This window comes from Hyperolius riggenbachi, chromosome 6, assembly GCF_040937935.1.
Source record: "Hyperolius riggenbachi isolate aHypRig1 chromosome 6, aHypRig1.pri, whole genome shotgun sequence".
Taxonomy (NCBI): Eukaryota; Metazoa; Chordata; class Amphibia; order Anura; family Hyperoliidae; genus Hyperolius; species Hyperolius riggenbachi.
Window position 1 is genome coordinate 290,116,639 of NC_090651.1, and position 24,715 is coordinate 290,141,353.

Consider the following 24,715-nt stretch of genomic DNA (forward strand, 5'->3'; position numbering starts at 1 on the left):
TGCTGTCCACTCTAGGAAACAATCCTGCAGTGGAACTTGTGTGGACAACCCTTAGACCTGACAATTAAGTGGCAACAAAATAGATTCTGAGTTGGATTTAAAGGATTTTTAATTGGGCATTCAAAATCTCTTGTCGGGTGGAGTCTGATATCATGCCAGACCACACCCCTTCCATTAAATTTCTGTAGGCGTATGCATCATGGGTCCAAAGCTCAGCTCTTCTTCCCCATCAGAAAGGACATGGTAGGGAGCACTGTTGTAAATCAGTAGTTTAAAGAGGAACTGTTGCGAAAATCTTAACATTTAAAACACATACAAACAGAGGCGGGACAAGGTCCTCCAGCACCCAAGGCTGAGACACCAAAGTGCGCCCCTCCATCCCTCCCACCCCAGCTGTCACACACTGATTGCTATTAGACTAAGAGGCGCCACAGGGCCCACAACCTCCCCAACACCTTAATCTCTAGTTATCTGGCTTGAAGTCACTGCTATGTATCCCCTTTTCTTATTTCTTTCTGCTTCAAACACAATTAGGAATGACAGCTGAATGAATTGTGCTCCCCCTCCTACACTGCGCCCTGAGGCTGGAGCCTCTCCAGCCTATGCCTCGGCCCGGCCCTGCATACAAATAAGAAGTACATTTCTCCCAGAGTAAAATGAGCCATACATTACTTCTCACCTATGTTGCTGCCATTTACAGTAGGTAGTAGAAATCTAACATTCCGACAGGTTTTGGGCTAGTCCATCTCTCCATAGGGGATTCTCAGCATGGCCTTTATTTTTAATAAAGACATTCCCTGAAAAAGATTTATACAGTGATGCTGGCCAGCCTCCCTGCTCGCTGCACACTATTTTGGCAGTTGGACAAAGCAACTACCATTCACTAAGTGCTTTTAAAAATAAAGAAAACCCAGAGAACCCCTCTGAGAAGATGGGCTACTCCAAAATCTGTCGGTAATGACAGATTTCTACTATTTATTGTAAGTGACTGCATCATAGGAGAAAAGTAATGTATGGCTCATTTTACTCTGGGAGAAATGTACTTCTTATTTTGTATGTGTTTTAAATTTTAAGATTTTGCGACAGTTCTTCTTTAAGGAGTGGAGTGAGTGGGGTTAAAATAATTTACAATGTTCTACAGTTTTACTGTATAAAATAATGTTGTTAGTCAGACATTCCACAATGTAATGTCACTAGCATGTGTCCAGGGGTCTCCCAAGGTCATGAAACTATCCAGAACACGTATTAGCTAAACTGTTGGCTGCAGCAAGTGCATTACCTGTATTGAAATCTCTTTTATCCATTAGAACTCAAGAAGAAGTTGCTCAATAGAAGTGATAAAATAAAAATGTTTAGTTGAAGCTACCTTATTTTTTGATTTGAATATACCATGAACTGAATAAATTAGTCCAACAAGAAATTAGCAGTTTCCATTCACAGGGTCAGTCCACCTAAATCTGATAATGCAAACATTAGTGGACTATACCCCACACTGCTCTACCTCATTTCTCAGAAACTCTGGTAATGAGGTCTCCCCTCTGTAAGTGGTCCTACTACCCATAACTTGGTGTTTGGTGCTTCTGCTGCATTCTCTACAATATAACATGATTAAATATGCAACAGAATGTGCCATACTCTTGTAATGGCTGCAGCAGGTGGATAAGCCTGGAGACTGAGATCTAGACATCCCTCTGCCAGAATCCCCGGGAGGTAAACATGATTTGCTCTGTCAATAGATGGACTGACCCTTTAAAGTGGGATTCAAGTCCCTAAACTAAAATGCATGTATTTGCTCATAGGTTTTTAAAAAACAAACATTTGAAAGCATTCCATGTGTAAAAATGTTAATGCAGAGAGTACTATAAGATTGTACTGCTCTGCTGATGGGCAAATGTAATTATTGCTGGCCAGAAACTCTCTGCCTGGTCTCTTCACTCTGCTCCTCCTCTGCTAAAGTGACTCGTCAGTCATTACCACGGTGACATGTTTATTCCACAGAGGAGGAGCAGAATGTAGAGACCAGGCAGGAGCTTCTCCTGGCCAACAATGTTTACATTTGCTGATTAGCAGAATAGTGATAACTTGTAGTGCTCTCTGCATTGAAAGTAAACATTTTTATACATAGATAATGCTTTAAAAAATGTTATGTACCTAAAGCAGCCCATACACTCAGCCGATTTTCTGGCCGACCGATCGATCGCGATCGATCGATCGATCGCAAATCGGTTGGCCAATCGACCGATCGACGGCCGATTTCGATCGATTTCGATGGATTTCCATCGAACTAGCAGGGTGGAAAATTTAGGTCGATCTGATGAGATTGCTTATCAGTTTGCATTGGCCTTAATGGAAATCTGATGGCAAAAAAATGCCATCAGATCGAATTTCAACAGATTTCAAACTGAAATCTATTGGAATTCTATCCTGGTAAAAAATGTTCTAAAAACGCATCAGATAGATCATCAGATGCATTTCTTATCTGTCTGCTGCCAATCTGACGAGTGTATGGGCACCTTAAGAGTAGGTACTTAAATTTTAGTTTAGGGCGTTTAATCCCACTTTACGTGTTATTTGCAGAATTCAATTATAAGCCATGTCGGACTATTCAGTATAACATGATTTAACAGGAATACATTTATGATCTTTGTCAGTCCAGTAAACAGTATACCAGCATATGTAAAGTCCAGTTTCTTCTGAGAACAGTCCTGCCACTGGAACTGCAGACAGGAAAAATGAAAACAGCTGATGTGTAAACAGTAATTAATATTTTTTATTACATTGTTTGCACGTGTCACCGTGGGATCACACATGTTGCATGAGTTTTGTGATTAAAAAAACACTGCAATGTATGTCTCTTGTATAGACACAGAAGCTGCACACTTGCTGTCAGGAGAGCTGTGGCCAAAGTTTCATGGCAGCCTGTTCTCCTGCAGTGCAGTGACTGTCAGCAGAACGTCTGTAGTGCGTGGTCACTAACTGTCTTTGTTGATTTTCTTGTGCACTTTACTAATACCAGGTGGAATCTGTCAAATTTTTTAAACACAAGGCAAGTTGACTTTGTGTGCATCCTGCATGTGTTAGTTAGTGAATGCATGCCACTAGTACAACGGTAGTGTTGCACAGACTTGCACATTTGTGGCACATATACAGCAAAATCACGTCAAGGAATACTTGGTTGACTCCACCCAAAAGTGATTTTTCTATTTCAAGTGGATGCAATTGGATTCTTATAACACTCAGTACCTGACTGTTGGGAGTATCCTTCCAGTGTCCAAGCCCTGGTCCACCACCTAAACCAGTAGAAAATGCTAGTAATTTATTAGGTCCAGGTATCAATGTAACATGTATCAGTGCTACGCAGGTCTTTCTTCGATTTTTATCTTCCTGTTCATATCTGCAGCTGATTCCCCGAACAATGCAGATGATTAAAACATGACAACAGGACACTATTTGGAAAACGGCACACCCATAATGCTATTTTTATCAGCATGAGCCGTTCATCTACTATCGAACCCAGGTGTAACTTTCTGTCCAGGTGCTTAATCAGGAGAGAATTTTTTTTTATACAGAAGTTTAAGCTTTCAAGTGTTCTTGGCCTGATGACAGTGGTGACAGTGACACTGGTCCCATATGTTCCCCAAAAGTGACATCAATTGGCTGGGTCTCAGGTAAAGCTGCCAATGGACCTTTTTCACAAAGCAGTCACTCCACGGTATAGTCTCTCCATATTACAGTCTAACAGGGCAGTCTATGCACACAGTCAGCTCTCCAGTGGGCAGTTACTGGTTCTTCCTTTGAAGCATTGTCCAGACTATTTTAGATTCAAGTAACTGCTTGGGTAAGGAAGGCAGAACTTTTTACGGCATGTTTGCCAATATGAATAATATATAAAGAATCAATGGACAAAGATGTTGGAATGATGACAGAGTAACTCGGCTACAGACTGCTGCTTTTGTGTTGAGAAATAAGAAGCCAGTGAGTGATATTACCAGATAGCATCCATCCCACACAGAAATATCAGTTATGGGTGGACTTATTCTTTAACTTCAACTCACAGCGTTTGGCATCTGACCACATGCTGGCATTTCAATTGGTTGTGAATGCTTAATGAGTCTTGCTATTTAGCATACAGTAAATACCTACACACCACAAGTAGTGTATTAGATTAGCATCCTTAATGCTTATCAGCAAAGAAGATGTTTGTTTGTAATAGATAGTAGAATGTAGCGTGCTTTCATATTCATGTGTTAGATGATTGTTTTGCTACCTCTCCCTTACATTGTGTTCTCATTCATGTAACTCCTCTAATAGTTTGATGGACAGCAATAGCTGCAGTGACATCTACAGGCCACTTACCAGCATAATAATGCCAGAAATTCAGTTACAGCTGATACTGTGAGTTTCGCACAACATACACCAGTTAACATATACAAAATAAGTCTATTTAAGTCTATATAAGTTGTATTTGAGCTAGTTGAACTTCAAAGTATTTTTGCTTCTAGCAGTTGTGCGGGGTATTGGATGTAAACCAGAACAGAATTTTGCTTCACTCCATTTATGAAAGTGCAACTAACATGACAGCAGCTAGGTTGGATCAAGTAAGGTGTTGGTATTGAATCTACTCTGCTGGAGTCTGATATATTTCTCTTCAGTTTTTGTACAATGAATACCATAATTACTACCTAATTTTAGAAAGAGCGTGTTTCTTAGTTTTACCCATTAGCTAAAGCAAATTCCAGCTCCGTAGTTGGTGTCGGGCAATAGTGTCCTGTCTGTGGCGGCAGCAGATACCCAGCAGGATGGATTTGCAGTGATTATGCCTCTTTTAGATGTACGGCTGAAGTGTGCGCTTGTCAATAGTTCAGTCTGCCGGCCAAGAGCACCTTTCGGCTGCAGTTTATTACAGCTCAGTGGCAGTGTTTGTACCACGCCTGTCAGTCTTTGATGGGGTGGAGTTACCTGGGCAGTACATTGTGAACCAGTGATGCAGTACAGGGATCCGCCTCTCATGCACCCATGCCGAGTGCTAGCAAGCGCCCAGCCGGTGCACAGGAGAAGCTGACAGGTATTGAATTCACTGCCTGCAGTTAGGAATGATCAATGAGATGAAAATATTTCCGAGTTCATGCAGGGTTATGTAAATTTGTATGCAAATTTATGCAACTTGAAAATGGACCAATCAAGTCCCACCCAGGATTAAATTGATTGGTCCATTTTTAAGATGCCTAAATTAACATACAAATTTACATGATCCCGCATGAACTTGGAAATATTTGCATCTCCTTGATCAGCCCTACCTGTAGTCTCCCATGTAATAAGGGCCTTACTGTCATTACACGCATCCCAGAGTTCACGTCTGCCACTTGCCACTCTGTCCCATAGGCATGATCATAAATAATTGGCGTGGACAATACACCTTTATGTGTACTTATTCAGAATCAAAATGGCTTCAGGGCAGTTTACAGATGCCTCACTACCTTCTTAGGTGAATAGTCAGGCTTTCCTAGTTTTTGTTCACAATAATGCCTCTTGTACATTGTCTTATTGTCTTTTGGAGACACCTATGTTATTTTCCGTCAAAAAATTACTTGCTGGTTGATTAAAAGTAACTTTAAGTCAAAATTTGCCAGGGTATTAATAATTATGGGCAACACTGTATATTGGAGGTGAAGCCTTAGATCAGCAGGGAAGCCATATGGGGGACATGGGGAAAAGCAGTAAACACTAGGGAACTGTATAGGGGAGGGAGGGAGAACCACTGGACACCTGGAAACTGTATAGGGGAGGGGGGTGGACCACTAGACACGGGGAACTGTATAGGGTTGGCAGGGGAGCCATTAGACACCAAGGAACTTTTATAAGGGAGGAAGGTGTGCATTAGACATTGAGATTGGCCCGCGAGTAGTTTTCAGTGTTCTATTCCTGCCCACTTTGTATTTGAGTTTGACACCCCTGATCTAGATAATCAGTAAAAACTCTGCCTTCAGATATGTATACTTTCTACAAGAGAGGGTGTCCCCAGTAGTTTTGGGGTAGGTTGATGTGGTGACATCATTATCTTTGCTGCACTCCTTAGCACATAGGGGTGTGCCTCATACAGGGCTTGAACCATGTTAGGGACTGCTGACTAATGGTTGCCGCACCTGCAGTATGTACATAGGTATGAACACTTCAGAAGTCCTGAGGGTAAGGTTGTTCTTTTTACTGTAAAGCTGACAACCACACTAGAAAGGTGAAGTCATGCTACATGCTATTGCCTGGAGATCAGTCTTAAATGTTTCTTATTTAAGAACCCCGATCATGTTTGGCATTTTATCAAGCAATAAAACTTTGTGTTAATTTTTTTTATTTGAGAAAAATCCAAACCATGCAATAGTTTCGGCATACATGATCTGGAGTTATTAGTATTTGAAGTATTTGAAGATCTGGTAGACCAGATTGTACAAAGGTAACCTGCCCTAAACTACAACTGTCACCATATCAAACTGCTCAAAGCAAAGGCATATACAGTATAGTGGTGAAAAATACTGCTAAAAGGCACTGGTAGCATGAAGAGCAATTCCCTTCTTAAATTGCCAAATATTATATACTGACTGAAAACCAAAGAGGAGAGGTTAAAGTGTTACTATAAAGTGTGTCAACTAGACAGAAAACTGATCACTCCATTAATGCCTCCTCTAGACTCCAATCCATTTGGTCGGCCTTCCTAGTTTCTGGCTAGGGAAGTATTGGTTGTCATGTGATTGCTGAATACAGATGCTGGCAGCCATGTGGGCTCTGGGTGCAGGTACAGGGTTCTGGCTAATGGTGGGTATCGAGAGTCATGCGCGTGTTGATTACAGGTACTTAGTGCTGGGTACTGGGTGGATTGGGAAGGGTCACTGTGGGTGCAAGGCTGAGGGAGAGGTCACTGTGAATGCTGGGTAGGGAGAGGTCACTGCTGCCAGGGAGACACCATCTTACCTGCTCCCACACAGGTGGTTACACTAGGATTCCTGTATGGCACTTCTTTACTCCAAAGTGTCCAAGATGGGGGAGGAGCTTTCCTCAGGGTGGGTGGGGCTTCCCACAAGCAGTGGGCACGGCTTATCATGGCTGAGGGCAGAGCTTCGTTTTTGCAGCCAAAGGGGCCTTTTAATGTGAATTTTAAAAGGGGGGGTGCTTGGGAACCCAGAGCACCCCCCTCTGCACGTGCCTGCCTCTGTGATCCAACAACATGGCTTTTGTACCTGTGAGCCACCTCTATGGCTAGTGTCCCTGTGATCTGATAACACGGCTAGTGTCACTGTGATCCACCTCTATGGCTAGTGTCCCTGTGGTCTGATAACACAGCTAGTGTCCCTGTGATCTGATAACACAGCTAATGTCCCTGTGATCTGATAACACAGCTAGTGTCCCTGTGGTCTGATAACACAGCTAGTGTCCCTGTGATCTGATAACACGGCTAGTGTCCCTATGAGCGGACCTGAAGTCATAACTCCTCTCTGCTCTAAAAGATACACAACAGCATAATAACCTTTACACAAAAAAACTTTCTTTGTTGCAGCTGATTCAAATCCTAAAATAAATCTGCACAGTTTCTACTTCCCGATTCATGGAAGCAGAGATATTGTTTACAGCTTGTGCTTTCAAATGGGCTTATCTGCTTATCTGCCATAGGCAGTCATGTGACATGGGGGGAGATTAAATTATGGTACATATAGTGATTAGACACAAATGAGGGGGAATTACACAGGCTAAACTCTTTAAATACATACAGGGTGCATTTCTGTTGTTTTCCTTGTGTCCTGTGCAAGAGTTCAGGTCCACTTTAAGGATGACTTCAGCAGATTATACTGATATAGTCTAATGATGATAATCAGGATATTTATCTAATCACAGTAGACATTATTCCAGTGTTGGGAAAGCAGGAATAGGAGGGTGCGGTGGGGGTGTCTAGGATTGTGAGGGAGGCCAAGGTTTTTTATGCTGCTTGCCAACCAGGTCAACCACTGCAGCGCTAATTTCGAAGTTTACATTGTGCAAGCTTTTTCTATTTTTTTAGATTCACGTTTACCTGGAAACTGTATGTCAGTTGAATGCCAGCATTTGTACTAGGTTAGCAAACAAAAATGTTTTCAGTTAGTTAATAGGAGTATTGCTGGAATATTCAATTTACTATCTATTGCTAGCACAGTGCAACCGCCACAAGCACATTTCATTAGCGGCCATTGTTGGGTGATCCTCGGTTATTCATACCATTCAGAGAAGCAGGAAATTATAGCCTGGGGTTGTACTGATGTTAATTTAGGTGCTAAGTGCCATTATTATTAGTAAGAGACAGAGGTTGTGTTACACATTAACTCCTGAGAACTAGTGACTGAGGTGTAGACGTAATGACATATGGGAACAGGTGCCTGAAAGGCAATGCTGAATCATTTATTACCTCTTCAGTGCTGCTTTGTTTAGATTCTGCTGTTTGCTTGATGTTGCATTATAACTGATGGCAAGATAAAATATAGGGATCGATAAGTGTATATACACATTACAAAGCTGTGGGCAATCTGTACTCATTAGCTTTTACAGCAGCGGTTTATTTGCTCTTATGCGACCTCACAGTGGAGAACTGAAGCCCATCAAAGTATCAGTTACAGAGAATAGTCTCTGTTTATGGTCACATGAAAGTGAAGGTGTCCATAGACATTTCAGCAGATATAAGTTACAGTTGTACAGTATGTTGTGTAGTCTACAGATGACTGTTGCAGCAGATATGTCACTTGACAGGCAGCCTACTGGGCCAATCAAAGTCATTGCCAATTAGAAGGCATAAGTTCATAGTGTTCGCTATGCTACTCTGATAAGGTACGCTAACTCTGATAAGGCATATCAACTCTGATATGGTATGTTAACTCTGATAAGGCAGGTCAACTCTGATAAGGCATTTTAACTCTGATAAGGCACGCTATTTGTTATAGTGAATCGACCCCATTGTGTAGTTTACAGATGACTTTTGCAGCAGATATGAGTTACAGTTGCATCGGATATTGTGTAGTCTACAGACGACTGTTGCAGGCAATTTATTCAGTCCCGGACATAGGTCTACTGAGGTCGTTCATACAGAAAGTCAAAAAAGGAATGAGATGAGGAATGTTCACATGGCCACATAGCAGGCAATGTGCTGATCCAGAAATCTGATCAAAAAGCCATCAAACCTCTTCCACAGCTCGATTTGTTCTGCTCATCACAAACCTGCACAACTAATGATTGACTTGCCTGATCTGTAAAAAAAATACCACCACTCCCAAGCATTCTTGCCAGGCCTGCATTTACATCATAAGAGCCTATAGGCACAAATGTCCTGGCACCCACCTAGACTGCCCTCCATGAACCTACAAACCCCCACCGAACCGCACTGCAAGTGTGCTGGCTGTCCCAGCTATAACTTCTCCATTACTTCCCTTGCTCACCATAGGTAGCTACAGTTGCCGCTTAGGTAGCCAGAGGTACTCTCAGAATTAAGTAGCTAGAGGTGCCCCATCTGAAGGGAGATCTTGTCAGTGGAATGCCGAGAGCTGGGTAAGTAACCTCTCATTTACGCTTTCATCAAGACTCTGTATAGGGAAGAAGGGAGGCACTTGGGGAGGGGAGTGAGCCGCCTTTCTATCATCAGGCGCCTGTAGGCACATGCCTACAGTGCCTTATGGTAAATCCCACCCTGATGCCAGTAATCTAAATTGACCAGATTGGCAGCAGTAAAAAGGTAGAAAACTTGATCTGTCTGTGACTTCCCTTTAGAAGGATTGTTGGAACTGGCCAGCAATTTTTTTAACAAAACTTCCATTTTTTTCATTGTACCCATAAGCATGAGATGTTTGCTGATAGATGGAAATTAAGGTTAGGGGGTTGGGGTTAGGCATAAGAAAGGGTAAATGTGGTCAGATTGTGAGGGTTACCAGTCAGGAATGGCTTAATGTCGTGGGAGGAGATTAGTGCTCTGGAAGATGTTAACATTGGGTAGGGGATATCAGGATGAGGCATTTCAAATGATAAAGGATCGTTAAGGGACAGATGATCATTGTAGAAAAGTGCTGATAATCCAGACAAAATCACTGCCAAAAAGGGAATAGCAGAATGTTGATAATGGCAATTACTTATGTCCTAGAGGCCTAAGCTTGCACTTTTGTCATACACTTCTAGCATGTGTAATACTACTGTAGAGCCTATAGGATACAGCAGTGGTCTTATGTAAACAGCGCTGCTGGTGCTACAGGCGCCGGACGCAGAACATGTGAAGGGACTGTACTGTATTGTGCTTTTCATAGGCTCTGCACAGGGAAATGTAAGTAGTGGAGGCTATTTACTGACTTTCCAATACAGCCAGTAGAACCAGCTGAAAACCTTCCACCAAAATGCTCAGAGCTAATAAGCCAGTAATGACTTTCCAAATAGCTTGGCTCAGGATTTTGCACTGTAGAGATGAGTACTACTACAGTAACTGCCAGTTCTCACTTGTTTCTTTTCCACTGAATACATCTATAGAAATGAGCAATTACACAATCGTAGCCCACAGCAGTCATATCAGAAACATAATTATGCGATCGCTGAGGCCTTGTTCACACGTGTAGACGCAGATGGCCTTGTGAGCGGAACGCAACATGTGGGATCGCACACCATCTGCGCTGCCGTGCATTGCCCTGCTGATCCCATTCACTACTGTGATTGGGTCCACGTTGCGCTTAGCCACAAAATGTGTATGTAGTTTGAACATCAGAGAGTGCGTTCTATGCACAGCAACGCGTATAGTGTGAACAAGACCTTACATGCAACACATCTCCTTGCCTTCTGCTATAAGCGCATGTAGTTCAAACATGAGACAATGCAGTCTATGCACTTCTAATGTACTTTCATGTCGCAAACCATATACAGTATGTTGCAAAAATGCGCACGGCAAGCGTATAGAGTGAACAAGGCCTTACAACACATTTCCTTGCCTTCTGCTATAAATTGGCTGAAACTGAAAAACAAACATTTGGTCGTCTGAAAAGCTATTGCGTTGCTTCCATCACATTGTGTTCTGTTACTCCCGTGTTTGTCATCATTTTCCTCTGCTGTTTTCATTTGTGCACTTAGCATATTGCCAGTATTATTTCTTTTGAGTCAGTGTCTTTAGAGTTTTTTATTATTTGCTGAAATCCATTTGTGTAATCACTAACATTTGTGCTATGTATTTTTATTTTATGTACTTTGTTTTTTTCCCCCCAGAACACCAGTACTATGTCATATGTGAGTACTTCATTTGTTTTATTTTATTTCCTTCTCTTTCTTTCACCTTCTGTCATTTGATTTTTTACACTCATCCTCATTATGCTGAGTGCGCTCATTTCAGCTCATTTCAGCTTTTCAGTACAAGCATTTAAGCAGGTTTGTAAATTGCATGGTCTTTAAAAAAATAACGTGTGTCCTTATACAATCACCGCATTGGCACAGTCAGTGCTAAACTGAAGTTGGAAGATGATTGCTGGTCTAGCGTCAGTGTGTAGCTCTATAATAAGGGGAATTTTGCTTCTACATCTGGCACCTGACCACACTGACCTGTCAGACTTCCTGTAGCTGCCCCATGTTCTTGAACCTGATTTGTAATATCTCTTTCCTCAGTATAATACAAGATCTTCAGTAAGGAACATTGCATTTGTTAGTATGTACTGGGTCTCAATCCACACTACAGCAGTCTGAATTAGGCCTCTTTTCCCTGGATGGCCAAACTGCTTGTTTGTCAAGCAGTAAGGGTGTGTCCCGTATGACGAGGTCAGCGTGGAACTCCAGTGAACAGAAAGAAAAAGAAAACACAGAAAAACAGGTTCTCCTTACCTATGCTGCAGAGATTAAAGATACTGTGTTAATAACCTGAAGAAGCAGGTGAAACCCCCCAAAACACGTTTTGTTCTTTAGTGTCCATAAAATTATTCTGTGAAGTGTACCCAAGCCGAAGTTCGGGTACAAAATAAGATACTCATCTAAAGAGAGGGAAGCCTCATGATCCTATTGAGGCTTCCCTCGCTGGTCTTTTATCCCCCGTCGCTGATCGTGGTCCGCCCAAAGATTATCGACAAGGCATTGTCACTAATCCTATCGGGGGCCACACAGCTCCTCTTCCGCATTCATTGGCGCACAATAGACACTCGAGCGCACCCACGCAAGTGCAACAGGCTCCATGCAATTGCGCGGGCTGGCTCCAGGGTCTACTGCGCGGCCATGAATCTGTAAGAGAAGCTGCTTGGCCCCGATGTGGAGAGGAGCTGCGCTCAGCAACAGGGGGACTGCGGACCACCGAGGGAAGCCTCAATACCATCCTGAAGCTTCCCTCTCTGCAGGGTAATGTGTAGTTTTGAACCCGAGCTTTGCCTCAGGTTTGCTTTAATCTCCATATCGTGGTAAGACTGTTCTTTATTAACTCCCAAACTTGTAGTTTCCACTCACACTGGGGTACCTCCTCCCACCCTGTAACGTTTTTCAATCAGTTCAGCTGCCCGTTACATGCTGACCAATGGCAACGTTCGGTAACACCACATCTGTCACATTTGACATGCGGCAGCATAATGTCTCACGTTAATTCTGAGCACGGCAATGGCCGTGCCCAGATGCAGCTACATGGGGGGGTGGGGGGGGGGGCTGCTTGTCCACCACCTGTGCTGAGCGCTAGCAAGCGCCCGGCTGGGGGAAGGGGACAGTTGGCATGCAGTGAATTCACTGCCTTCAGTTGCTTGTGGAAAAGAGATCCTATTTAGCTATCTTCTAAAGGCATGTTTACATGTGCCCAGACACCCATCATCTGCTCGCTAGCGATTGGGCATGCAGTTGTTGATGGTGCACACAGGCAGATCCCTAAATAGCAACATATGCTTATCAGCAGATAGCTAGAGTGTTAGTACTGAGAAAGGCTGTCCGAAACACAAAAACAGAAAAAGGACCATTGGATAATTATCGCGGGGGACACCATGAGGGGAGGAGAAATGTGCACAAAATGGGAGAAGGCGCCCCAATGTAGTATGCAGTGGATAAGGAAACAGTCTTACATCAGGTGGGAAGTTTAAAGATATTCATTTTATTGGATACAGGAAAAGACAATGCATTCCGCGGGACCTGCCTGCTTCCTCAGGTCTACAGTACAGTGTCTTATGAGTCCATTCACTGCTGCCACCTCGGTCAACTCTCTTCCTGTCCTATTGTCAACTTTCTCTCACTGATGATAATATTATAGTTATGTCAACTTTCTCTCACTGCTGATAATGCTTTTATGTCAACTTTCTCTTATTGCTGATAATACCATAATTATTGGTAGGTGTTATTATCATATGGGTGTACTGATATATTAAATCTATAGCATTGATGTCAAACAGGCTTTTTTGGCTCTCAGCAATATGTTATGTTACTCTGTCTCTGCTTGCCCATATATAAAGACCCAAGTTCAGACATAAGGCTTTTCTATACATTTAATAAACTCATTATGTATAAAAAAATTTGTTTAACGACTTGCTGTATCACTATTATAGATCTACAGCGGTCGGCACTCCACTTTAAGTCACACGAAGAATGTAGAAACCTCCCTTCAGATACTCTCCAGTTTTGTTCTTTAAAAATAACAGCTTTTTTTTTACAAAACATTTTTATGCATAATTTATTTAAAACCATGTTCTATCAAAGGCAAATAGAAAACAGTGTCTGAACTTGATCTAAACACAGTGCCCGGTGCCTATGAAGAGTAGCAATAATCCTATTGTATTTTTTCTTAGGGAGAGCTGGAACATCAACTCCTGCAGGCCAACCCTATTCTGGAAGCTTTTGGTAATGCCAAGACTGTGAAAAATGACAACTCATCCCGATTTGTAAGTGCCGCTTCTGTGTCACCTTGTGATTTCTTTTTCCACAATTTCTGTTTGATTTCAAATGAAGTATTAAGTTGCAATAGATATATTTACTCCTGCAGCTAACTAGCTGTCAGACTGGGGGTCCTTTTCAATAAACTGAGTTTAATGTGATATGATATGTATTAAATTTATTTAAAAAAAACTTTTTCGGGTTCATCTGTTATCTTTGTATATATTTATTTTTATTTTCACATCTGCAGGGCAAGTTTATCCGAATTAATTTTGATGTCGCTGGCTACATCGTTGGAGCCAATATTGAAACGTGTATCCTTTTCAAACCATGATTCATTTAATATTATTCCATTTGCACCATTGGAAGGAAGTTTATCAGGTAGCTTATGTGTAGGGTGATGTACAACCAAAGTCAGATGATCTGTCATTTTGTTATAATCCTTGCTTAGTGGCCTTTGTATTTTTGTCTGATTTGCTTACAGTAGGTAGCTGTGTTGTATTTAACATTTTCTGTATGTGCTTTGTTGGAATAAACGGAGTTAGATAAGCATTCTTCTGTTTATACCTAAGAATTGAACATTATTATTATTATTTAAATTAATTATATAAACAAAGAAAAAATTGGCTCTTGGGTGCCAAATTATTTAGTATTTATATAGCGCCAAAATCTTCTGCAGCGCTGTACACAGTATGTTGTCTTGTCACTAACTGTCCCTCAGAGAGGCTCACAATATAATCCCTTCAACAATCATGTGTCTATAGTAGTTTAGGGCCAATTTAGAGGAAAGCCAATTAACTTATCTGTATGTTTTTGGGATGTGGGAGGAAACCGGAGTGCCTGGAGAAAACTCACGCACACATGGGGAGAGCATACAAAGTCCATGCAGATACTGCCCTGGCTGGGATTTGAAGCAAGGACCTAGTGCTGCAAGGTGTGAGTCTATCCACTATGCCACCGCGCCGCCTTTCTAATATACCCAGCAACTCTTCGTGCAATTGTTTATCAGAGGAATGGTGTTGTTTTCTTGTTTTGGAAGAGGGGCGAGTTTTCATCTGCCGGACACCTGCAATGATTTTACTGAAGCATGTTTTATATTGGCAACATAGAGGGACAAGTTTATGAATCAAAGCACAATGTTGCCATAAATCTGCCTCGTAAAAAGTATCACTGCCTTTGTTTTGCCTTGCTTTGTGTTGCACAACTCATAAATCTCATTCATTGCCTTTGTGCTGAAGGTTTGTTTGCTTCGTTGTTATGAACAGAAGGAAAAAAATGTTTTTTACTTAAATATGCTGTCGCTGTTCTATTTTCTTGAGAACCCTTAACTGCATCCTTCAGATTTACTGGAGAAATCTCGAGCAATTCGCCAAGCTAAAGATGAAAGAACATTCCACGTTTTTTACCAGCTGTTAGCGGGAGCGGGGGAGCATGTGAAAAGTAAGAATTGTTCTGGTTTGTGTGCAAATGAGCACCAATCCATGCTTCAAAATGTGGGAGATATCCAGAGATTTCTAATTAAAGAGGAACTCCAGCCTAAACAAACATACCATCATTAAGTTACATTAGTTATGTTAGTTAAAATAGATAGGTAATACAATATCTTATCCACCCTGTTTTAAAAGAACAGGCAAATGTTTGATTTCATGATGGCAGCCATCTTTTTGGTTGAAAGGAGGTGACAGGGAGCATGAGACACAGTTCCAACTGTCCTGTGTCCTGAGCACCTCTCCCAGTTGCTAGGCAATATGAATAGCAACATAGGAAATCCCATCATGCTCTGCACAGTATCAGTGAAAAAAAGGCCGGGCTTTTTTCTTTGATGGTTGGAGCTTAGCTAAAAATGCAGCTAAAAATGATGCTTTGGTAAGAAAAACAAAGTTCTGATGCTGTGAAACTGTTAAAGAAACACCAAGCCTTTTCAGTGCTGCTGAGTAGATTTTTAGTCCGGAGGTTCCCTTTAAAGTGACGCTAAAGCGAAAAAAACACAAAAAAAAACTTAGGATATAATGAATTGTATGTGTAGTAAGGATACTTAATAGAACATTAGCAGCTAAGAAAAGAGTCTCATATTTTTATTTTCAGTTATATTGTTTGTTTGTTTTATAACATTCTGCTATAAATGCAATTTACAAACTACACTCTGCATTTTAAACTATGAAACAGAGCAAAGCTAATGACTATTTCAACTTCCCTACAGTAAAACCTTATCTAAAGCTGTGTCTCGCTGTTTCTTTGATTTATAAGTGCTTCAGAAAACAGCACTGTAGCCAACCCAAACTGGGTCGAAGAGCTCAGAGAATCTCTTTTGCATAGATAACATTTCTTAACTCTTCCTGTACTGCAAACAATATGAAATTATTTTCTTTGCTACTAATGTTCTATTTCTTATCTGTACTACACATACATTCATTCTTTTATAAGTTTATTTTCACTTTAGATTCCCTTTAATGAAGTTTTGTGCTTTGTGCCTCCTTAATGTGCAACATTTATCGGAAGACAATACAAAATGCAAAATGAGCCCTTAGAACAAAATAATTAGTCAAGTAAGGCAGCTGAGTTATGTAGCGGCACCTTGGGGTTCTTGTGCTTCCTGTTCTGCTCATTATGCTCCCATTGTCAATTTGCTTTCAGGAAGTTACACATCGCTGCAGACTGAAAAGTTTGGCAGTAGAGATGAATGAAACTGCCAAATGTCAGAATGACAAAACATTCATGGAAAAACTGGCATTTTCTGCTTTAAAAATGATATCCACTTTATTTAAATACACAGCAGTAAAGAACGAATGTAAGGTCTCTAGAATAACCGTTTAGAGCAGGTTTGTCAAACAAAGTGGGCTGAAATTGAACACTGGATTAATTTGCAGGCCAACCTCAATGTCTAGTGGCCACACACCATACCATTTTTTAAATATATCTGTTCAATTCAAGAATAGCAATCAATTTTTCTGACTGATTGTAACAATTCACAAATCTGACCAATGTAACAAACACCTATGTTCAATTTTTCCACAATCATTAATAAAATACAGTACAATACAATAACATTTCTATAGCGTTTTCGTTAGTGGCCACCTTTAGTTTGGTCGTTTAAGATATAACCTCCAGTAGACCGGCAGTTCCGATAGTTACTTCTTTTTAAAAAGAACTCTTAAAAGACATTCTTAGCAGTGTGTTCACCTTTTCACATTATTGTTAAAAGAAAAACTGCAAAAATAATTCTTAATACATTGTTTGGACGAATAAGATGAAGATAATATTGGCTTTTATACTATACTGTGTCTTGCTCATCAGCCACACTCCTTGTAGTAACAGTGATGTGGAGACACTATCATGGAATTGGAACCCATGAATGTCTTTTTAGTTTCATATAATTTAGTTTATTGAAAGAAAAGTAATTACACTTACAAAAATGCCATCATCAATAATACCATAGAGCATCCTCCCCCCCCCCCCCCCCCCCCAAAAAAAAATCAAACAAAAAACATCCCAACCTTTCCTCGCCCTCCAATCTAAATAAAAAAAAACCTCATATAACTTTTAATAGAACTGTGAAATTCTCCCACCCTACAATCACAACTCCAAATTCTTCCCAAGGAGACTCCTCCCCTACACCCTCATTAAAATCTCATATTCAGATGATATCTGAAACATAAGCCATCTATCCCATTTATCATTAAATATCTCCAATCTATCCTGCTGAAGCGCAATCTGGTTCTCCGCATCTTTCAATGAGTTAACTTTTCCCACCCAATCCTTAAGGGTTGGAGGGTCCTGACATCTCCACCTAGCTGGAATCAAACTTTTAGCCGCAAGGGAACCAATGATCGCTTATAACTACTAATAGACTTTGATGTATCAAGTAATAACACTGTGGAAGGATCTCAAATAATATAATCATTAATAATATTCATCCATGCATATCATTTAATATCAATTTCTAGGCTTACTCTTGCTATAATATTTACATTTATCATTAATATAAAAACTGTATTCTCTTTTCTAGCTGACTTGCTTTTGGAGGGCTTCAACCAGTACCGCTTTCTGTCTAATGGAAACATCACCATTCCTGGACAGCAGGACAAAGAAATCTTCCAAGAGACGATGGAGTCTATGAAGATAATGGGAATTAATCATGAAGAAATCATGTGTAAGTAACAGGCTGTCCTCATTTTGATAACAATGGAATGTTGTTTATCTACATTATTTATTAAGAATATGCCCCTGCTAGCAATCAGTGCGACTTGGATGGGGAGAGTATGCAGTGCCTTGATGATGGGGCTACAGATTCTGCTGCGGTAATGTGAAGAGGCTATGCACATGCAAAGACATGCATAAATTACAGCTCGTTTGTCTGATAGGAACACATTCCAGTTCCCATTAGGCATGCATGCATTTGCCAAATTGCTGACACAAAGGCACTTGTATAACAACCGCCTAAAATATTACATTTCATCAGGATAGTGCAGACAAATGAATTGTGAAATAAGTACATTCGTACCTCTTACACAATGCCACAAAGAATTCTCAGTAAAAAAAAAATTGTGTAAAATTGTTTTAAGTAAACAAACATTTTGAACTTTTCTGTTATAAAGATTATTTAGGGCCCGTTTCCACTATCGCGAATCCGCATGCGGGCAACGCATGCGGATTCGCACAGTCAGTACAAGTGGATGGGACTGTTTCCACTTGTGCGTTTCCCCGCACGTTTTTCTGTGCAGAAAAAATCTGCAGGGTAGGGGCCTCAGAATTCGCCTGCGTGTGGAATGCAGGCGAATCGCACGCAATGTATTTAATAGGGAAATCGCATGCGTTTTCCCCATGCGTTTTTTGCCGCGATTTCGCATGCGATTTCGCATAGGTATCCATGTTAATTCACACAGGCAGTGACATGGTTAAAATCGCATACAGCCTTACCTATGCGAAATCGCATGCGAAATTGCAACAAAAAATGCATGCGGAATCGCACCCGCATGCGATTTGCCTGCGGTGATTCGCCGGCGATTTCGTAACGCTATAGTGGAAACGGGCCCTGAATTTATTTACTGTTTAACACCCTCCCCCCTAATTGAACAGTGCTTGCAGCTATAGTGGAATAGTGTATGTGTACAGCACTCATTCACTAAAGTGTTTCTCTAATGATCGATCCACAATATTTAAAGGGTACCCAAGGTGAGAGTGATATAGTGGCTGACATATTGGTGTGAAGTTCAATAAGTCATGTTATCTCTTTGACATACAGTCTTTCCCCTCCTCCCCCCTCCCTAATGCTTAATGGGTTTGTATGAATGTTAGCTTGTGGTCAATTAAGTCAATAGGAGTCCTTATCTGCCTTCCATTTTCTGTAACCTACTGACCACTTGGGCGGAGAAAGAGGTATACTGCCTGTAATTAGGCCTTAAAAGTAAAAAAAAGATGAGGTAAAATGAAAGTTGTTTTTTTTTCAACAATGAAACATATTTTTAGCATGCATTTTTAATTTGCTATCAAGCTGACCTGGGAGTTAAAAACGATGCTTGGTTCCCTTTAAATGACTTACGAGGTAAAAAAAAAAAGTTAAGTACCTGCTTCAAATTTGATCCCACAGAGGACGTCATGAGCGCCCTCCGTGTAGTTCCGCCGGGTCCCTGATGTTTAATCGTCGTCCCCCACCCCCCTCCGGCCGCTCCCGACCGCACAGCCCGGGTCGGGCTCTAATGCATCGCATAAAATGGCTGATCCACGCACAGAAGACAGCCTGTAGCGTGGTTCGGGGGGGGGGAGGCCCTAAAGCTGCGCAGCCGCACTCGCGTCTATGCGGACTGCGCAGCCGCGGCCAGCTTCGGCGGCATTTTACGTGAGGCATGAGAGCCCGACCCAGGCTGTGGTGTCGTGAGCGGTCCGGGGGGGGGGCGATTATGGGTTTCAGCCTCCATATGTCTCTCGCCTCGGGTTCCTTTCAAGGCTATTTGTGGTAAACTTATTGGTATTTTATTATTTTGAAGAAAACTGAGGTTTTCAGAGGAAAATCACAATGTGTATACAGAATGCCCAGTTTATCACAGAGAACACTTGCAAAATTAAACGGATTTTCCACATGGCAGGAAAGCTGTTGTTGCTGATGTGTTGCTTCTTTGTAAAACTTGCTCTGGTCCTGAAGCTGTTAATAATGGTTGTGTTTTCATGTCACCTTTCATCCAGCCATGCTGAAGATGGTATCAGCTGTTCTCCAGTTCGGTAACATCATCTTCCGGAAGGAAAGGAACACAGACCAAGCATCCATGCCAGACAACACAGGTGTGCAGCAACTTCCTGATATTGTTTACTCTAAATCATGTTTGTGTGGCCTTCCACATTGCCTTTCATTGAATACTCGGTGTATCCAAATGCATTACAGCAATACAAGCTGTCAGACTTTTCTATGCTCCTTTTTAAGATTTCCAAAATGGGAACAATGAATGTAAGTGTGCCAGCATCTAAGATAGGTTGCAGTGTTATTATTTGAATACAGTTAGACAAGACAAGACAACATTTATATTACGCTTTTCTCTTGGCGGACTCAAAGCGCCAAAGCCGTAGACACTAGGGTGCGCTCTATAGGCAGTAGCAGTGTAATGATCCGCGCTGCTGTCTGCATAGGCAGACAGCTGTTTGACCATTGTTTAGGTCTGAGTGCTGCAGGTCTCCGGAAAAGAGGAATTTGCATACACTTGTCATGCAAAGTGCTTAGCTGCTTCCTTTGATGGCTTGCAGTATAAATACCTTTTGCTCCCAGAATTCCCTGCTGGTCATAATGGTTTGTTCCTGCTACTTGCCTGGAGTCTCAGCCCTCTGCTCATTGTTGGCTATTATTTCTAGCTTAGAGTAGATACCCTTTGGGAGTGCTCCTTGCATTCCTGTTTAGTGCAGTCAGGATTGTGTATATTTGTACTGCCTATTCTGTTGTGTCTTGTTCTTGCGATTGCGCTGTCGCCAGCGGTTGGCGGTAGCGAATCGTTCTGTCTTTCCTTTGCGATTGTCTTGTCGCCAGCGGCGGTCGTCAGGAAATCGTTCTGTCTGTTGGGATCGCATTCACCCTAGCGGTAGTGGCGGTGGTTCCTTCTGTACTCTGTCTGGGAGTGTAGGCCAGAGCTGCGGTTGCTACTGGTTACTCCTTCTGTCTGTCTTGTCTGGAACGAACGCTTGCTGTAGGCTCAGTGAGGTAACCGTTTAGCAAGCGTTCGCGTTCCCTATTCATTTTCGTGTTACATTGGTTAGTTAGGGTTGGCGCGTTTTGTCTGGAGCCATGTGTTATTTGAGCTGTCGTTTACTAGACAAGATAGATGTATCAATTTTCTTAATAAAGTTGCACAATTCTCTTTTTAAAAGCAGCTTATATTGGGAAAAATCAGCTAACTGGCATTGCAGAGTACTTTTTTGGTTGTTCTGCTGATCTTTTAGGACTGGTTCAGATGGACCACTCCTGGTGGATTGTCTCGTCACGCTCAGATGCTTTTCTGCTGCCGCCCAATAAAGCGTGTGACGTCATTTGTCGTCGTGTTTAGAGCCTTAGGGGAGTACAGTGAAACCGCAAACGCAGCAGAATGAAGCTGCATGGAGCATTCAGTAAAACTTGGATCAATTGCAGCAACTTGAAGGTACAACGGTAAACGCTGCGAGATGAGTGCTTCTGCTCATCTCAATTACGACAAGGTGGATTCCTAGCACTAAACGCTTAAAGGGTCAATCACAGGCAGCCGTCCGTCTGAACCAGCCCTTAGCTTCATTACTGTGTAAATCATTGACCTGGTAATAAACGGGAAGTCTGAAAAAATAATTCAATTTGCCTACTTTTGGGTTACTGACTAAAAATGCTGAAGTGTGAGATTGGGCCCATTTCTTTTATGGCAGAAACTGATTTATTGAAAGCTCATCATAGACAGCATGGCATTTTCATCATTATATAAACCTTATCTAGAGTATTTGATGAAAGGCTTCTTGTGCTCTAAACATTGACACACATTCAACAAGTGGGTTCATCCAGTAATGTAAGGTTGATTTCACTGACAATTTGTTCCTATAGATTATACAGTTGTATTGAATCATGCTGTAGCTAACTCCCTGAAGAAATTTTTTATTTATAATGACTGCCTCAAGATCTCTCTGGATGAATACATAAAATGCACCTGAAGTGAGAAGGATATGGAGGCTGCCATATTTATTTCCTTTTAAACAGCACCAGTTGCCTGGCTGTCCTGATCTTTTTGGCTGCAGTAGTGTCTAAATCGCACACCTGGAACAAACATGTAGCTTATCCAGTCAGACGTCAATCAGAAACACCTGAACTGCATGCTTGTCTAGGATCTATGACTAAGAGTATTAGAAACAGAGGCTCAGAAGGACATCCAGGCAATCTGCATTCTTTAAAAGGAAATAAATATGTCAGCCTTCATATCCCTCTCAGTTGTGCTTTAAATATGTTGCCATCCTGGACCCAGGTGTTGAGGTCACTGTACAGCCCCTCTATGCTCATATCTTAAGATTTTACTACCTCACAGAAACCTATAGGCACAGATGTCCTGGCACCTAAGACTTCACCCTCCATGAACCTACAAACCCCAACCGAACTGCACCACAAGTGTGCTGGCTGGGACAACTGTCACTCCTTCCTTACTTCCCTTGCCCATCATAGGTAGCTACAGGTGCCCCTTAGTATTAGGTAGCCCGAAGTATCCTCAATATTAAGTAGCTAGAGGTGCCCCCAAGTATTAGGTAGCTAGGGGAACCTCAGTATTAGAAGTGCCCCCAACTGAAGGGAGATCTCGTCAGTGGAATGCCGAGAGCAGGGTGAGTAACCTCTCATTTACACTCTCATCTGCTCTCTGCATAGCGTAGTAGAGAGGCACTCTGGGAGGGGAATGGGCCACCTTTCCATCAACAGGCACCTGTAGGCACTAGCCTACAGTGCATTATGGTAAAGCCATCTCTGAGCAGGATGGTGCTATAACTAGAGGCCAAAAATCAAATAGAGTATATGTACAATAGGATGTAAACTTAAAACATGAGACAGAACACATTACGCTTTCCAGGTTTATGCAATTACGCAGCAAGTTATGTAAATTACGTTACTCACTTAATACATGCAACACTTACATTGCTTGTATGTATATTATATACAGTATTCTTGTATGGTAATCAGTATTGTCTCTAGTTGGCTATCTTTTTTTGAAAATGTATTATTTTCCTGCCTTTGTAGCGGCTCAGAAGCTGTGCCATCTTTTGGGGCTAAACGTGACTGAGTTCACACGCGCCATCTTGATGCCAAAGATAAAAGTTGGCCGTGATTATGTCCAGAAGGCTCAAACCAAGGAACAGGTGAGCCTTGCAGTATTTCTGGAGTTCCCCCAGCATCATCCCTCTACAAGTTAAACTAATGGGTAGTCATTCTGCATGAATGCTAATCCCTAAGCTTCCTCTCCTACAGGCTGACTTTGCTGTGGAGGCTCTCGCGAAGGCTCTGTATGAAAGACTTTTCCGTTGGCTGGTCCATCGAATTAATCGTGCTTTGGATAGGACCAAAAGACAAGGCGCTTCGTTCATTGGGATCTTGGATATAGCTGGCTTTGAAATCTTTGAGGTAAGAATGATATTGGCCTCAATTCACTAAGATCATGCTGGAGATAATAAGGCAAGAGAAAACTTACCTCCACACAGTGAGAGAGTTATCTTATCTCTTCATTCCCTAAGTTATCTCCTCTGTAGTTAATTTACCTCCTCTGTAGTTAATTTACCTCCTCTGTAGTTATTTTCACACGCAGTTAATAAACAGCCTGTCTTTAACTGTGGAGTTATTTTAAGGATTGAAGAGTTAACTTAAAGACAGAAGAGTTAACTTTAGGTTTGCCTGAGGTAAAATGTTTCCAGAATACGACATGCCTCATCACCATGGTGACCACTCTAGAAACGTTATTAAAGACAGGAGATAAGCTTAGTGAATTGAGGTAAATGTCCCTGTAAAAGTATTACTGTATTAGCATTCATAGGAGGCTGACGTCAGTGCAGAAAGTAATTTTCCCAAACTCCTACCCCCCATTTCAAGGTAAAATCGATTAAAAATATATTTGCAGTGTGTGGCAGTAATAGATCTCTGATCTAATTTTGATCAGAGAGGGATCTAACTCTTGGTCAAATCTGGTGGCCGTCTGCCAGTGTATGGCCACCTTTGGATGTCTAAATCACAACAGACCTGTTTAAAGGACAACTAAGGCGAGAGGGATATGGTGGCTACCATATTTAATTAATTTTAATCAAAACCAGTTGCCTAGCAGTCCTGCTGATCCTCTGCCTCTAATACTTTTAGCCATAGACCCTGAACAAGCATGCAGCAGATCAGGTGTTTCTGACAGTATTAGCTGCATGCTTGTTTCTAGTGTGATGCAGACACCACTGAAGCCAAATAGACCATCAGGGCTGCCAGTCAACTGATACTGTTTAAAATGAAATAAATATGGCAGCCTCCATATTCTTCAGTTGTCCTTTAAAGTAGGTTTGTCCTCTTCTCAAAAACTGTTCTTTTCCAACTGCAAGGAATGGACTGATAAATAACTTCTCTGTGATTATCAAAAGCATTACAAAAAAAAGCTGATAACTATGCAGAGACAAACAGAAAACCAGGGTCTTGCCAAACTGTATTTGCATACTACTTACATCTCAAGCAAGATGGCAGCGCTCATGTAGGCTAAGTAGCTAGACAGGCAATTTCCATATGGAATAGAACAGCTCAATGGTACAATGGCAAGCTTGTCTTTTATCTCAAGAAGCAGAGAATGAGACATTTTTGAAGTGTGCACTAAGAACAGGATAGCTTTAAAGTGAAATTTGATGCACTTGTTTTTCTTTGTCT

At 41.6% G+C, this 24,715-nt stretch overlaps 1 protein-coding gene across 8 annotated transcripts in view; it reads left to right on the forward strand.

Annotated features, from left to right (window-relative positions):
- Nucleotides 1-24,715, forward strand: part of LOC137521582 (myosin-10-like) — a 273,744-nt gene that overhangs the window by 179,673 nt on the left and 69,356 nt on the right. For 4 of the 8 annotated variants that reach the window (XM_068241013.1, XM_068241012.1, XM_068241014.1 and 1 more), the window contains exons 6-14: nucleotides 3,017-3,046; nucleotides 11,242-11,262; nucleotides 13,770-13,862; nucleotides 14,105-14,168; nucleotides 15,196-15,294; nucleotides 17,861-18,004; nucleotides 20,035-20,130; nucleotides 23,069-23,187; nucleotides 23,297-23,449. In XM_068241013.1, the coding sequence (XP_068097114.1) occupies nucleotides 3,017-3,046; nucleotides 11,242-11,262; nucleotides 13,770-13,862; nucleotides 14,105-14,168; nucleotides 15,196-15,294; nucleotides 17,861-18,004; nucleotides 20,035-20,130; nucleotides 23,069-23,187; nucleotides 23,297-23,449 (819 nt within the window). The remainder of the gene's footprint in view (nucleotides 1-3,016; nucleotides 3,047-11,241; nucleotides 11,263-13,769; nucleotides 13,863-14,104; nucleotides 14,169-15,195; nucleotides 15,295-17,860; nucleotides 18,005-20,034; nucleotides 20,131-23,068; nucleotides 23,188-23,296; nucleotides 23,450-24,715) is intronic. The other 4 variants (XM_068241015.1, XM_068241019.1, XM_068241016.1 and 1 more) reach the window with 2 other exon arrangements.